Raw genomic sequence first — 15,381 nt, 5'->3', positions numbered from 1 at the left:
TAATAATAATAATATATATATATATATATATTTTTTTTATAATTAATTTTTAAAAATTTGATTAATGTTTTTAAATTTATATATGAATATATACATTAGAAAATTTGGTCAAACTATTTTAATATTAACATCTCATTGGTTCAACAACTAATAAACCATATAAATGCATAAATATTCCTTTACATCTTTATTTTATAAAGGATAAATAATTTTTAATTAAATTGAATTTATTTTTAGCCGCAGTCTTACCCTAAAGTACTTTCATGAATACAATTGGTAGCGGATCTGACGTTGGAACCTAATTTTCGGCGTTATCTTTTTTCCCACCATCAAATATTTACATCGTTTGGACTTGAAACCCTTGTCTCGCTGCCTTAAAAACTTATTCTCCATAGATCACTCAAACATAGCTAATCATGGAAATACAGGTGCGATTTTAAACTGCAAATGGAGTCATAGCTGTATCAGAGGAATTGGTTGTTATCAAGGATAAATAAAACTGAGGTTGGCCATTTTCAAGTGTTACTGCTGAGCAATGGGTGACTACGGGGATGTGTTCATGCGCAACAAAGATGCCGCGGCGCAAGCGCGGACCAAGGCCCAAAACCGAGCCACAGTGTTGCAATTAAAACTGGTATATGCATCCCTATTCCAATGAGACTCCAGGGTTAAGTTTTTTTTCTTTTCTTTTAATTTAATAGAATAAAGATCGTTTGTGTTTATTGTGTTGTAAAGATTTCATTTAGGTACCATCATCTGAACGACGAAATGAAAAATCTAATGCCATTTTTTCGCGAATCGCTTTTTAAAATGTTTTTATAACCCTAGATATGCCTCCGTATCTGTCTAGGTAAGCTATGAATCGACAAAAGCAATTGGAATCTATGTGTAGGGTTTATATCTTTGCGTCCGTGGAATCTCGTTCTTTGTTTTTTTAGGCACTAGCATTTGTTTTTCATATAACTGTTGTTTTTGACAGTTATATCATCATTTTAATTAGATTCAATTGCATAGATTTGAGTTAATCTTCTACAACCCATATTTGGTGAATTTCGTGAGGAATGACTCACTTAGAACTCATTACAATTAGATGATATACATAAAAAGTTGGAACATCTGGATTTGGGAGGTCATTTATCCTAGTACCAATCCTAGCTTAACCATGGACATTCTTTCACAATCAAGCCCACACAACTTGGTACCCCATTTGCTAAACCTTCTGAAAATGGTACTAATCTCAGCCACAGTGTTCCTTTTTATTTATAAGCTTTTTGTAAATGTCTCGTGAGTGTTGGTACTTGAAAATTATCACACGTTTCACTGAAGCTTATTAGATATTAGGCAAGTATAAAAACTGTGAAAGTCTATGGTAAATTGTTAGATGAAGTCTTTTTTGATACCGTGAATCTGCGAAGGGCCTCTTAAGCAGTGCTGCAGAGGTACGGATACATGATTTGTGTTAAGAAATAGCAGATGCACAATAAATAATGTCCTAATATGTCGTCTTTCTCTGTTATGTTAAATATGTGAGTTTTGTGAAATGCCTGCAATTGTTTATAGAGGTCTAATTTCATGCATTTTCTTTATTGTTTTACAAGAGCATGAAATCGATGTTTCATCTGAACTATCTATGCAATTATAGTGATCGGATTTTGGGACTACAGTAAATATGTAAAGCTAACCGGCAAAAGGGAAGTGATTCCAAGACGTTCAAAATTTTAATGCAAAATTCAGTTGGTTTAAGAATACTCACTCTCTGGTTGCTAATGGTAATGTGCAGATAGGGCAAAGCCATCCTACAGGTCTTACCAGCAATCTATTGAAGCTTTTTGAGCCACGGCCTCCTCTTGAATTCAAGCCGCCTCCTGAGAAAAGAAAATTGCCATCATACACTGGTATAATTGAATCTTCTACTTGTCCTCATTTTGAGTCCTAACAATTGAATTTTCTGAGTCTTGTAGAACTTGTTCTAGGTAGCTGTGCACAGATCACTAAATGTAGGATCCTTTTTTATGGTTGTATGGTGTTAAGCTCATTCTCCAGCCTGTATTTGGGCAGGGGACATACACGTTGGACATGCTTTGTGGTGTAGTTGGAGACAGTAGTCTCATAACTTGGTTTTTGTTTTCCTGCTGTTCTGGAATCACTGCTTTCTTTCATTTCTTTCCAATGTAAAAAGTCTAATGTTCAGAATCCTTTTTAGTGAGGATGTAGAACTTGTTCTATGTAGCTGTGCACAGATCACTAAATGTAGGATCCTTTTTTATGGTTGTATGGTGTTAAGCTCATTCTCCAGCCTGTATTTGGGCAGGGGACATACACGTTGGACATGCTTTGTGGTGTAGTTGGAGACAGTAGTCTCATAACTTGGTTTTTGTTTTCCTGCTGTTCTGGAATCACTGCTTTCTTTCATTTCTTTCCAATGTAAAAAGTCTAATGTTCAGAATCCTTTTTAGTGAGGATCTTTATTCCAACCTATCCTCGGGATCCTTCTCCACAATATGGTTTGTCAATCCCACCTTGAAAACCTCTCTTCAGGGAGAGGGATTGAGAACTAAATTAATTACCATAGCAGAAAGTTTAAAAGTTCAGAACCTAGTTCATAGATATACCATTTGCTGCAAGGGACATGCTACTAAATTTAACATCAATTTATGTTGTCTTTACTAGAGTTTCTAGGCACCAATTTTGTGGAGGTATATACATGTGTAATGTGTCGAGACTCGAGGATATAGTGCACCCCCTTTTGTAGTTCTGTATTTAGTTGTTTGTCTAACTCAACACATCAATCCAATTCATAACGTGTTTTGAATGTGACATTTTGTTTTTTCAAACTGAAAATCAGGAGGGTTTTCCATAAAATATAAATAATTGTTTTCATGATTTTGTGGGCAGGCATGGGCCAGTTTGTTAATAATTTTGCAGAGCCAGGAGATCCTGAGTATGCCCCTCCTGTTCCAGAGGTTGAGACTCCGGTATGGTTTTTTCATTACTTTGTTAAGATAAGTATGATTGTGTATAATTTATTTGCTGAAACTTGTAGTTTGAAATTTGATTTCTGCCCGACAGTGTAATCAATTCCTAAGCATGTCATGCAGTATTCTGGAAAGGGTTAATTATTTCATATACTTCAACTGTTAGATGAGAGGTTTTAATTTTTTCCGAGGCATTAACATAGTTATGATCGTATAGGTTTCTTTCTTTGCATGATAAATTTTAATTTTCTGAACCTCATAATATTTCAAATTGGTTTTATAATGTTTTCTTTGCAGTGTACTTTTGTGCGATCTGCATGCCTTTAGAATCCATGTGGCGCTACCTTTCTTTAATAATTTTTTTAATGTAAGTCATAATGATATTCCTGTACTATTATGACCATAGTCGCAGAAATTGCTAAAAATCTGGGAAAAATCGTGATTAATTGGGTCTCACTCCTGTTGACTTTTATCCCTTCAAAAATTCCTGTCCTTTTGAATTTTAATCAGTTGACCAAAAAAATCAGTTGTAAATTGGGAAAGGATTGGGGAAAAATTGGAATTGTACTTAATTTGAAAGACTTGATAAAATTGGCATGCCCTGTTTTTCTAAACTTTTTGCATTTTCAAATTTTTGTTCCATGATTTTTTCTATTTTTTGAATTATTTTGTGTGGTATGCTGATTTTTGCCGAGTGTTTTTAACTTTTTATTGTTTCGTTTGTCGAGTTATTCCCAAAAACGATATATGATACTATGACTGTGACATTTATCCCACGGAAAATGGGATGACCAAGCAAGTTTGGTCTCTGGTAGTGAGAAAATAAAGTGTGGGCATAGATGATGGTTTTGAATAAATATGGATGAGTGTGGCTAAGGTGATGAGTGGAGAACCATGTAAGTCAGTGGTGATAAGGAGATTTCTCTGTTCTCAAGCATATACAGCATGCTGGTATGGCAATTTTTTTTCAGCTGGGAACATCTGTACAAAATATATAAAATACATATTTGCAGCCTAAAATCTGTAGTATTGAGTCCAAACACAATATAAAGCTATGCTAATGCATATTAATGAACATTTATCTGAGTTTTGAGTCCAAAATACTTGCACTATACTAAAACTTCTGGATTTTTTTTTAACCCAAGTCTTTTAATGACTTTGTAAAGCTATACCAGAGCATTGCAAATTTCTCCTACCGCTGGAAACACTTGAAAGTGATTTGGAAATGTCCCATCCAACCCAAAATTGCCTGGGTATAGCCTTAGCTATTTCTGTATGCTAAATAGCAAATACCAATCCCTGCCTGATTCTGTAGTTGAATCACATCCCAATCCGATGTGGGATGAATTCTACCCAGAAATGAAGGGGCTTTCCAAGCAATTTGGAACATAGGAAAAAGTGTAACTAGTTGCAATCACAGACAATCATCCAGGATAAATTTGATAAGGTTGCCCTATGTAAACCTTAGTGCTATTATTTTGTAAAAATACAGTACCTACTTTGTTGCAACTCCAAGTGAAAGTTTGCAATTTTAGAGATATCATCTCTTTCTTTTTTTCAATTTTCAAATGAATAGGAACCATCTTGCTAGCAATTAAATGTGTTTGGTTGATATCCATAGCTATTGGTGTTAGTTGCTTCATTCCTTGGATTTCTGGTCTTATACGAGTTATTCACATCCTGTCTAATCGTATGCAATTGTAGCACTCTGCCAATTGTTACTGTCTGATGTATAATTTTGAGTAAGTTATATAATAGTTGGTTATTCTAGGGTGAGGTTTGTTGGTATTTGTTTCCTGCCCCCCTTGGCAGAGCCCCTTTTGGCAGAGGATTAATGATAGATACAAAAGCTATTTCAAAGGCTAAAGTGTATGCTAATCGGCCAATAATGAATATACAGATGATGATACCTGTGTAGTTGCAATATGCTTTTTAAAATATTGAAGTGATATGCTCCTGTTGTGAAATCATGTCCTCTATGGTGATCTAATTGAGCACTGGGTAGCATGGTCATAAAAGTTGGATGCTATTTGAGGAGTTACTATGCCTCCAATTTCTTTCTACTTGTTGGTAACTCTGTGCTATTCTCTGTTCAATGTTTTGACTTAATTTGTCTTTATAAAGGTTGGATGAGGTATATGTACAAATGAATACATCTAATTTTTGGAAATTTCAATATCACCTCTCTTCTTTCTTGTTCATAAGCATGCAACGTAATAGGTTTCTTAAAACTGCTAGAATATTTGGGGAGCAGTTTGGTGATTCCTTCTTTCAAGAATTTGTATCTAGTGTTTTTCATCTTGCAGTAGGTTCTAGTTCATATCTTTCTTGGTAAGTTTTTGCTTATTAGGCTAACATAAAATATGGACATTAACAATCTCTTTCAAAAACCATTTCATTTTCTTGTATTTCCTGAATGGAATAGACTGAGAGACGGGCAAGGATACACAGGCTTCGGGTGGAGAAAGGTGCTCAGAAGGCAGCAGAGGATCTTGAGAAATGTGTGTGCTTTTTCTTTTTTTTGTGCCTAAATTTATTGTATAAACATAGCACTACTGACATTGTACTTATTCATGTAGATGATCCTAGTAAAGATCCAAATATGTCTGGTGATCCATACAAGACACTGTTTGTTGCAAGACTTGTAAGTTGCTTGATAGTTATTACGTGCTTGCTTTTTTCAAAAAATGGGTGTGATGTATGCACATTTTTTTTTTCCATTTAGCTATATTGTAGCTTTTGTTGACGTGATTTACTAAACAGTGAGTATATTTAGTTTCATAGGTGTTTAAATATCCCATAAACTTTACTTGTATATATTATGCAGAGCTACGAGACAACGGAGCACAAAATCAAGCGGGAATTTGAGGCTTATGGACCAATCAAGCGGGTAGGTATTTTAGAGCAATCCCATAAGGGGCCTAGGTTTGTTGCTCTTGGGTAAGAGTTTCTTGCTGGACCATGTTATCTTGTCAGATTTGGCACTATAAGGCTTTTGTTCAGTTTCTTGTACTGGTTTTCATCACTCATTCCTACACTGTGCCTCATGCTTAGAGTTGGAGCATAAGAAAGTTTGTATTTGTTGGCGACTTGGGTACGTTTAATTTAAGGTTTTGTTTCTTCCAGGATTTTTGATTCAATATACATGTTCATCAAACTTGACTTTCCACAATAGTCAGTTAGTATTCTTCCAGAATTCCTTTTCTAGTATTTAGTTTATTTAAGTATATAATCCTTGGTAAGGGGGAAGGTTCCATATATATTTTTGGTAAGTCTACCACATACATTGGTTTGTTCTGCCAACGCAATTGCCATGAAGGCGGGGCTTTCTCAGTTGAACTCACGTGGCGAAGCTGTACACCTCAAAGGTGAGCACGGCTAGTGGGACATAGTGCCTGTCTGCCGTGCTAGTTTAGGTTTAGAAGTTTGAAATATTATAGGTGGTAAAATGGAGTGCTGTTGCATATAGCTGCTTATCTCTCAGCTAGTTTGAGCATGAATTTGTTAGGATGTCAAGCAAAATTGTCTCCTATAATTGTGAGTTCTTGATTTGACTTTCTATTTGTGTTCTGTATTGTTCAGGTTCGTTTGGTTAATGACAAAAACACCAACAAGCCAAGAGGTTATGCCTTTGTGGAGTACATGCACACAAGGGATATGAAAGGTAGGTTACTTACATCACTGCTGATGTACTTTTGTTAATCTGAATCATAGTAAGTTGACAAATTGTATCTTGTTTTTTGATTTTTAAATTAGCTACTCGTCCACAAATTTGTCTTTTGGGGCATGCTCCATGCTCTACTTGTGATCTTTTGGCTTTCTATGCCTATTAGATCTTGTAAATTTATGGGACCTATGAGGTGGCCATTGTGAGACTGGCTGACTTGTTTCCACAAGTGGCTTTGTATAATTCTTTAATTTAGGTTTATATCAACTATATAAAATGATAAATCTTTGTCTAATCAATTAATCTTTTTTGAAGTGTTTGGATTGTGTGCCTGTAACATATTTTGTCTTACAGCTGCATACAAGCAAGCAGATGGCCGCAAGATAGACAACAGGAGAGTGCTTGTGGATGTTGAACGCGGGAGAACTGTGCCCAACTGGCGACCTAGGAGGCTGGGTGGTGGCTTGGGATCTACTAGGGTTGGAGGTGAAGAAGTTAATCAGAAATATTCTGGAAGGTTAGGGCTTGCAATTTGGCATTGGGTGCATTGTTTTGCAGTCTATTTTCTTGATGTAGGGCAAAGTTATTTGATTGATGGTTCTCTGATTAATTGCACTTTTACAGAGAGCCTCAGCTACTTTCAGCTGGACCACCTCGGTCTGAGGAGCCCAAGATTCGAGAAGAACGATATGATGATCGGTATCATCTTGGTTGTCTTGTTTCATTTGAGTAGTATGTCTATTCATTTAACATCAGTGAAATCTCAGCTATGTTTTTTGCATTGACAGTGAAAGGGACGGTGACCGTGAGAGGAAGGACAGGGAGCGAGATCGCGAGCGTTCACGTGAAAGATCTCATGAACGTTCTCGTGGCCGAGATAGAGATAGAGATCGTGATCGAGACCATGAGGTTGATCGTGATCGCGAGGTAAGAGAACATGATAGGCATTACAGAGAAAGGGACAGGGACAGAGAAAGGGACAGGGATAGAGAAAGGGACCGTGACCGAGATCGTGGCCGTGATCGTGACCGCTATCGTGGTCGTGACCGTGAAAGAGAGAGAGAGCATGTGGAAAGGTCTCATTCACGTGATTATGAGCGGGAGATATGAATTGCTGTTATGCTATTCAATTATAGGTAAATTGGGTGAGAATATGATGTTTTCAGAATTCATTTTTGCTCCAAAACAATGTGATAGAGATAGCACACTAGTTTTTGGCCTATGAAACAAATGGAAGCTATAAGAAACATTGGCTGTATCTAGAAGTCATGCTATAGTGCCAGATCTGGAGAGTAAACCATATAGAACCTTAAATAGTTCTGGTGTCAATGTTTGACAATGACCTATCTATGCTGTCATAGTGCACTGCAAATGCTTTCTTTCTTATTCATGCATTCACTTAGTCGTGAGCACGAATTGTTTCAAGCTATCCAAATTGAGCTTTTTGCCTCAACTGGAATCATACCTTTGGAGGCATGCCATAGGTTTTCTATTGTCTTTCATGGCATTTGATGTTCAAAGTATTTGGGAGGAGATTTCAGATGGTCATGGCTACATTACAGTTGATCTTCAAAATTTGTTTCAAGCTTTGTATCATTTCTGTTAGTGCATTTTTTTCTGTTTGCTGTTTTTTAGGAAAAAATTCAGAAACTTTTACATGCAATTGGAAGGTATGTTACGATTTTCATTTTATGGTTAATCTTTTATACTTGATATGATTAAAAAACATATTTACATGTTTACAGGATTGGGTATACCCTTTTATATGCTTCTCCCTGAAGATGCCTATGCATTTTTGAGGACAGCTCTAGATAGAGTTAAGTTGGTAACATAAACTAAGTGGAAAATATGATTATATTCTGCTAATTACAATGGAAAAATTGTTGCCTAAGAAGCTTGTCAAAATAAAAGATTTTCAATTGTTTAACGAGTCTTTAGCAGTTGAAAAATATATTTAACAAAATAAAATGATTGTATTTTTTTAAAGTTTTTTGGACAAATTTTTTTTTTTGGGAATTGCTAATCTACATTCTCGACTCCTTCAGCATCAATGCTTTTTCTCGTAAAGAAGACAAGGTATAGTAAAATGTTCACAATGTTTATTTGGGTATCATTTGCTTATATGAGTTGGAAACATGAAACTGTAGCAAGCCTAATTATCGACACAGAAATGTCTTTTGGCATGGGTAAGTACTCTCTTTAATTTCACCGAGGCAGGTATGAGTTCTTGGTTGACTTTGATTAACTCTTTTGGCACTGGAAACTTTTCTCCTGTTCATCATTTTGGCAGTGCCCTTTTTCTTGGCTTTGACATGCATTAGAAGTCTGCACTTACCATACTTCTTGAATATTTGAATGAGAGGGGAATAATTATCACATATGCCAAAACCTCAGTCGTGATGTGTGCTTAAGTTTTGTTATGGCAATGAATTTCTTGCATATTTTGACTTTTACCGTCTCTTGCAGCCACATACAATATGTCTGATTCTCCATACACTTCTCTTCAGAATCCTTTGACAGTTACCTCTTCAGCAGATACCAAAGTAGTTCTTTATTAGCAGGAACAGTATATGATAATCACTGACCAAATTCCACATAATGAGAAGTCTGCACTTACCATACTTCTTGAATATTTGAAATGAGAGGGGAATAATTATCACATATGCCAAAACCTCAGTCCTGATTTACTTAAGTTCTGTTATGGCGATGAATTTCTTATATATTTTGACTTTTACTGTCTCTTGCAGCCACTTACAATATGTCTGATTCTCCATACACTTCTCTTCAGAATCTTTTGACAGTTACCTCTTCAACAGATACCCGAGTAGTTCTTTATTAGCAGGAACCGTATATGATAATCACGGACCAAATTCCACATAATGAGAATGCTTCCTTTCTAGTCTGACATTTGCCTACCAGCTCCATCAAAGTAGGGTCATTTCCTTTGGATACAGTAGTGGAGTCTAGTCTGATTAGACCTTTTACAGCTTTAACACTCCCATTGGGTAATGTACCAGGATACAGAAGCTGCAAATTTCAAACTATCAATCTTCTCTAGTGCTTTCCCTAACCGTAGGGGATATAGAGGATCCATTACAAATCGATTCATATTTTTTAAATAACAATGCTCAATTCAATCTTAAATAACTATGCTCAACTCAATCTTGGTGCATCTGATACCTAGTAATCAAGTTCTGCACAGGACAAAGTAAAGATGAAGAGCAATGGCATGACTTGGTCCACATGAATCTTTTGGGAATTATGGTAGTATATCATTCCCATTTTATTTGCAAGTTTTTTATTTTTGTTAAAAATTTATATAGTTGCAGATATAAAGAGATCATCCATTGGGGATCAAAACTGTGCACTACTGCCTTTTTGGCTTTACATACGTTCCAAGGAAAAGCAAAAGAAGAGGAATGAATGAGATGGATACAGATAAGTAAGTCTTGGTAACACAGTATAGACTATGGAGTTATCAATGAAATGTTTACAGGTGATAAAACTGTTTGTAATGAAACTTTTGAGATAGGGTTTACGAGGTGATTTGGTAGGTTAAGCATGGCAGTTCACAGTTGGCATCTCTTTTCATTTGACAGAGTAGAAGGCTCAACTGACTGGAAAAATGGTGGTTTGTTTTCCTTGCCCTATATAGACCCAAAAAATAACCAATTTTTTTTTGTCATGTTCTGACAAACAGTGACATTGGGTGATAGAGGACTCAATTTTTGTTCTTAAGTGAAGATTCTTAAAAAAGTGAAATATTATCTCCAGATTACCATTTTGACATTTTCCTGTCGGAAGTGATGATTGTAAAGTGGACTGATTGTACAAAATCAACTGTAGCATGTTCTATATAATAGTGGACCAGAAATTACGCTGTATGGTGATGTACAAGGTACAACCCTGAAAGTACAGCAAGGCAATATTCCAAAATATATGTTGTGATTATCTTTTTTAACAATGAGGCACGGCAGGGAGGACAGAAAAAATATTGTCAATAGTGGAAAATAATTGATAATAGATACTATGCATTATGATGAATGAGTTGATTAGAGAATGTGAAAATTTTGGAGAACAATCATTTTTAGCAATTTGGCAGGGTAGGGCAGGGCAGGGCAGGGATGACAGAAAATAATTGTCAATAATGGAAAATAATTGATAATAGATGCTTTGCATCATGCTGAACGATTTGATTGAGAGAATCCAAAACATACTTTTATCCTGTAGACTGAAATAAGGTCTAGTTCAGTCTGTCTATAGGGCACAATAAATGGGCTCCTCCAATTGACGCAGTCCTTATTAATGACTGGTGATGAAAACTAAACATCGCTCAACAGGATCCACAAAGTAATAATTCTGGACAAATTTCATTTCTGTTAAACTTCCTTTTATTGTTAACTATTTTTACAAATAGATAGGTTGTAATGGCATCATGTTCATAATTAATGGTGCAAGGAAAAGGATGCATTCTTAGAAGATAGCATGGACAATTAATATTTATTTTCATTAATTGATGGAATGCACATTTAAGTGTTTAATGTAATCAAAGACATTTCTATGTTTGGTGCAGCAAAGACATTTCTGTGTTAGGCGCATTAAATATGATTTGGAAAATGGCTAGGGGATGTTTTAGCTTATGGCATTAGGTATGGTTGTTGGAAGCTGAAAGATAGCAAATATTTTGAGAGTTTGTAGTTTCCTAATAGTCTTTTAGGTCACGTGGCCTCTGCCTAAGTTAGAAAGCTGAAAAAGAGAGCATTAAATTAAACTATTACTGTTTATTACATTCACATTCTTGATTTCTCTTAATGTTAATAGTAATACAGAAGTTCAAGTCTAGCTAGTGTTGAAACATAATAGGCATGAACTTCTATCATTGTGTGGCACACAATGTTTTTTTTAAATTTTTCTGAAGATTCTTAGGGTTATGGTCTCTAGATCCACAAAATATTAGAGGGAGGAAACTAGCTGCTAGTAGCAAAGCACTTTGGGATCCTAGAAATACAGGAAACTAGCTGCTAGTAGCAAAGCACTTTGGGATCCTAGAAATACAGGAAACCTATTATAATGCAACAGATTGAATGGTAGCATCTCCTAGCGAGCAGGACCAAAGTATAAATTTCAGACTGAAAGTGAAATTTTACACTTTTACCAAACTCACAATTGACTCAGTCTTTTCTCTGATGACTTATCCCTTTGATAAACATCTTTACATCAATCAATATCACTTGATTCTTGTTGGTGTAAATAATTATTCATCATGGATATTATTACACTTACTTAAGTTTACTTAGGATAATGCATTTCATAGTAGTTTGGATATGAGACACTTGGGTGTTTGTGCCACATTGGGATAGTGTGTGTAGGAGAAATTCCACCTCTTATGGTGTTGATCTTGTTATTACACTATCCACTTATTGTGGAGTGATAATTCCACCTTCGGTGGGTGATCCACCTCATGTGGAATATTATATTATTTCTCCTACCTACCCACACCTATTTCGTACCTACCCTTTTTTCTCATTGAGCCACATGTCATATTTGTGTGCTCATACATCCATATGGCCTTGCCTATATAAGCAAGCCTCTATTCATTGTATTGGTGATAATCCAGTTGATTGTTGATCATTTTCTATTGATGAGAATACAGTTTATTCTTGTCCTATATTGTGTCTCTATTTTGTACATTTCATTGACCCCTTGATCTTGGCAAAATCCAACAATTCTTTTCAAAGGAGCTCAGGCAGTGACGGACGGTGCTGTCTTATAAAGTTTGGCAGTTCCAGCAGTTATCATCCAACTGCTCTCTTTTCATTGCTACAGTAAATTTCAGTTGCAGAGCATATTGTTTGTATGATTGTACTCAATGTGCACAAGGTGGAAGGGAAAAAAACGAAGTGTGGCAACTAGATCAAGGAGAAATGCAATCAGACATCGGCAGAGCAGTATGAATTTTACAAGTCATCCTTCCTTCTAGTCAATCCTAATATGTGCCTCAAAACCTAACCATGACTTATTACTTTTTCAATTTTTTTTCCAAAAGAATCCTAATAGCCAGAGGGAAGCAATAGCACCACCTATTTTCTCATCCTCTTAAAATTACCTCTACTTTTAATCCTTTATGTAGTCATAGTTGCATGTCCTGACCTAAAAAACTTACAGAAATATTCATTATGCAAATGCAGTATTGCATTATAAAGAGTGCAGGAGGATATCCGATCAATCATTATGTAAATGGAGATGCAAAGGGATTTGATCAAGGTATAGTACCTTTCATGACCCCTCTCCTCATTTTGAAGTTCTCAGATATTTGTCAAGGTAAGCCAGTCATTTTGGGATAGCAGATAAAGAAATTTTATGTGCCTATATTTCCAGAAAAATCTGCATATCCTCTAATCCCATCATCGATCCTGCACTAAACAGTCTTTAAAAAATAGAGATTGTTGAAGTCTATTCCATGCTATCAAAATGTAATACAATCCGCTATCATAAATAATTACTTTCGCTGGTTTGATTTTTAATAATGCAGGTGTTTGGGTGCCAATGCAAAGGTTCATGCATTGCAAGCTTTGGTGCAGAAATCATGACTATTAATTTGCAGTCCTTTTTATTTTACTTAAGAAATGGTCACCCTATGATTGTTTGGTCGCTGTATAAAAAAGAGCAGCTATACTTGTTTTTTTAGTAGCATAAAAGTCATTTGTTGTTGACAATCTTTAATTCACTGAGTAGTTACCACAGTCCTTGGCATCCTTGGAGTGAACTCTGACGAGTGGCAGAAGAGCTTATAGAAACAAGCAAAAAAGTCATCTATGAGAATTTATGTTGGCGTCCTTCTGATCTGACGTCTTGTGTGCATCCCTTTCAAGCTGCCTTTTGTGTTTATGAGATGAAATGCAGCTGTCTTACAATCAGGGGGATTTATATCCAGCTCATTCTTCTAACAGGCACAAAAACACATGTATTAGAAAGGAAGATTCAAACCACATTTTTTTGATTAAATTACAATTTCACCCATGAAGTTTACAGGGACAGGCATGCTATTTACCGCATCATAAAATTTCTTTCTTTTGATTTGTAGAGGAATACAAATCACTTTATATTGTTTAACCATTATCATAGGAATCTCTGAGGTCACACCAATTAATCAAACCCATGTTTTTCATATTCCCAGGGTAAGAATCACATATTGCACGAAAATCGGGTAGAGGAATTTTAAGCTAAAAACATGTATGCATGCAAAAATGTAGAATACAGTTCTTTAGATCGTGCATATTTTTGCTGTATATAAATTCTTCCACTACTTTATTACTTTAACCTAGATTAAAAACCTGGGGTGGAAATAGAGAATAAGTGGTATAATAAAATTCTACACAACCCTTTTTGCATGTCTCATTATTTGTTTCTATTTCCATTTACTGTCAAGTACACAGCAATAATGGCCTTGAAAGGCTCAATAATGAAGTGCTTATGCCTATTACATTGACCAGTGCCTCTTTTGATTGTTGACCCATCTAGGTATAAGGATCAGCAGCAATTTACTGGGCAGGGTCGATGAGGCAAAGAGGGGGCTGGATGGGGCATGCTGAATCTTATATGGGAAACTAGCTTCCCAAAGTTGCCCTCAATTTTTACAACTGTTATGCTCAATCCAAAGTTGGGTGCTGTACCAGGCAAAGTTGTCTGCTATAACTTTCTAGCAATTTAGCAAAACCTATTATGCTATGGAATTAGTATCCTTTGGTTGTTTGCCGCTTATTTGTCAAGATAATTATGCCTTTATTTGTGCCTAGGCAGCTATTTTTGGCCTATTTTCCATAAACACATTTCATATAATATTTTATTTTAGGGACAGTTTCCCAAAGAATTTCCAAGGGCCAGATTCTTTAACCTAAGAACCATGCGGCAAGAATTTCTATAAGATTGCACAAGGAGACCCAACCTAGATTTTATTTCTCAACAATCTTGCACCTTATTCTTGTGGCTTTCGTACACCCCCACAATAAACAAAGAATGTATAGATGGTGAATGGAATCTACCTCTCATGACTTTGTCATTTAAAGCTCATCCCTGCAAGGCCAAATATAAAAACATACTGTTTATGAGCAGGCTTCTATTTAGCCAAATTATTATAGTGGGTGTTCTACAACTTGCCTTGTGAGAGGCCCACTATGGTTCCCAATAAGTAGCGGGGGAGCTACATAATAACTAAATTGAATTTTTTCTCCCAAACGATCAATACTTTTGCTAGATGCGGGGGAGCCACAAGGCTCTGATTCTATGATACTTGCAATGTAGGCTATTCTAGTTTTCACTAATTTTTGAACTCTTTCATTTACACTAGTGTAATTACTATCTATATATGTATCTAGGTCAAGTGGAAGGCCTGCCAACAATGCATCTTCATGTAAACTTAAGAACCTCCTTGTGTTACACTATGAGTTTTAATTTATGTTACCGGGGTCGAAGGTTTTGGGTTCAGGTTTCGCCTGTGGGTTTGTCCCAAGCATTCCAACTGCGCTTTGCTGTTTTTCTTCTACCATTTGGCATTGTTCCATCTTCTAATTCAATTATGAACTATCAATTGGCATTTGGCATCGATCAATAATGAAGTATCATACTATCAAATGTATTTAGTTTTACAATTCTGCATACCGAACCATTCTACCATACCAGTTTTGTTCTTATTCTGCATCGCACATAATGTATGTGAGTGCAACTTGCAAGAGTAGCAGA

At 35.8% G+C, this 15,381-nt stretch overlaps 1 protein-coding gene across 2 annotated transcripts; it reads left to right on the top strand.

Annotated features, from left to right (window-relative positions):
• Positions 1–283: 283 nt before the first annotated feature.
• Positions 284–14,884, top strand: LOC131071513 (U1 small nuclear ribonucleoprotein 70 kDa). 2 transcript variants are annotated; one of them, XM_058007405.2, is made up of 11 exons: positions 284–634; positions 1,781–1,895; positions 2,896–2,975; positions 5,401–5,476; positions 5,555–5,619; positions 5,803–5,865; positions 6,558–6,639; positions 6,997–7,159; positions 7,267–7,341; positions 7,431–7,778; positions 14,164–14,884. In XM_058007405.2, exons 1-10 carry the CDS (start codon positions 536–538, stop codon positions 7,750–7,752), a joined length of 1,140 nt encoding a protein of 379 aa, XP_057863388.1. In that variant the 5' UTR covers positions 284–535; the 3' UTR covers positions 7,753–7,778; positions 14,164–14,884. The 2 variants fall into 2 exon arrangements, with proteins under 2 accessions (XP_057863388.1, XP_057863387.1); XM_058007404.2 differs by lacking the exon at positions 14,164–14,884 and having other exon boundaries at positions 285–634; positions 7,431–8,238.
• Positions 14,885–15,381: the final 497 nt, after the last annotated feature.

Source organism: Cryptomeria japonica, chromosome 9 (genome assembly GCF_030272615.1).
Source record: "Cryptomeria japonica chromosome 9, Sugi_1.0, whole genome shotgun sequence".
Lineage (NCBI taxonomy): Eukaryota > Viridiplantae > Streptophyta > Pinopsida > Cupressales > Cupressaceae > Cryptomeria > Cryptomeria japonica.
This window is presented reverse-complemented; position numbering and strand designations above follow the sequence as displayed.

Bases quoted from the DNA above. Each gene is read 5' to 3' on its own strand.
- LOC131071513 (XM_058007405.2), top strand. From the start codon at position 536: ATGGGTGACTACGGGGATGTGTTCATGCGCAACAAAGATGCCGCGGCG. The intron at 1,896-2,895 runs GTATAATTGAAT...TTTTGTGGGCAG, and splicing joins AAAATTGCCATCATACACTG to GCATGGGCCAGTTTGTTAAT. The intron at 7,160-7,266 runs GTTAGGGCTTGC...GCACTTTTACAG, and splicing joins AATCAGAAATATTCTGGAAG to AGAGCCTCAGCTACTTTCAG.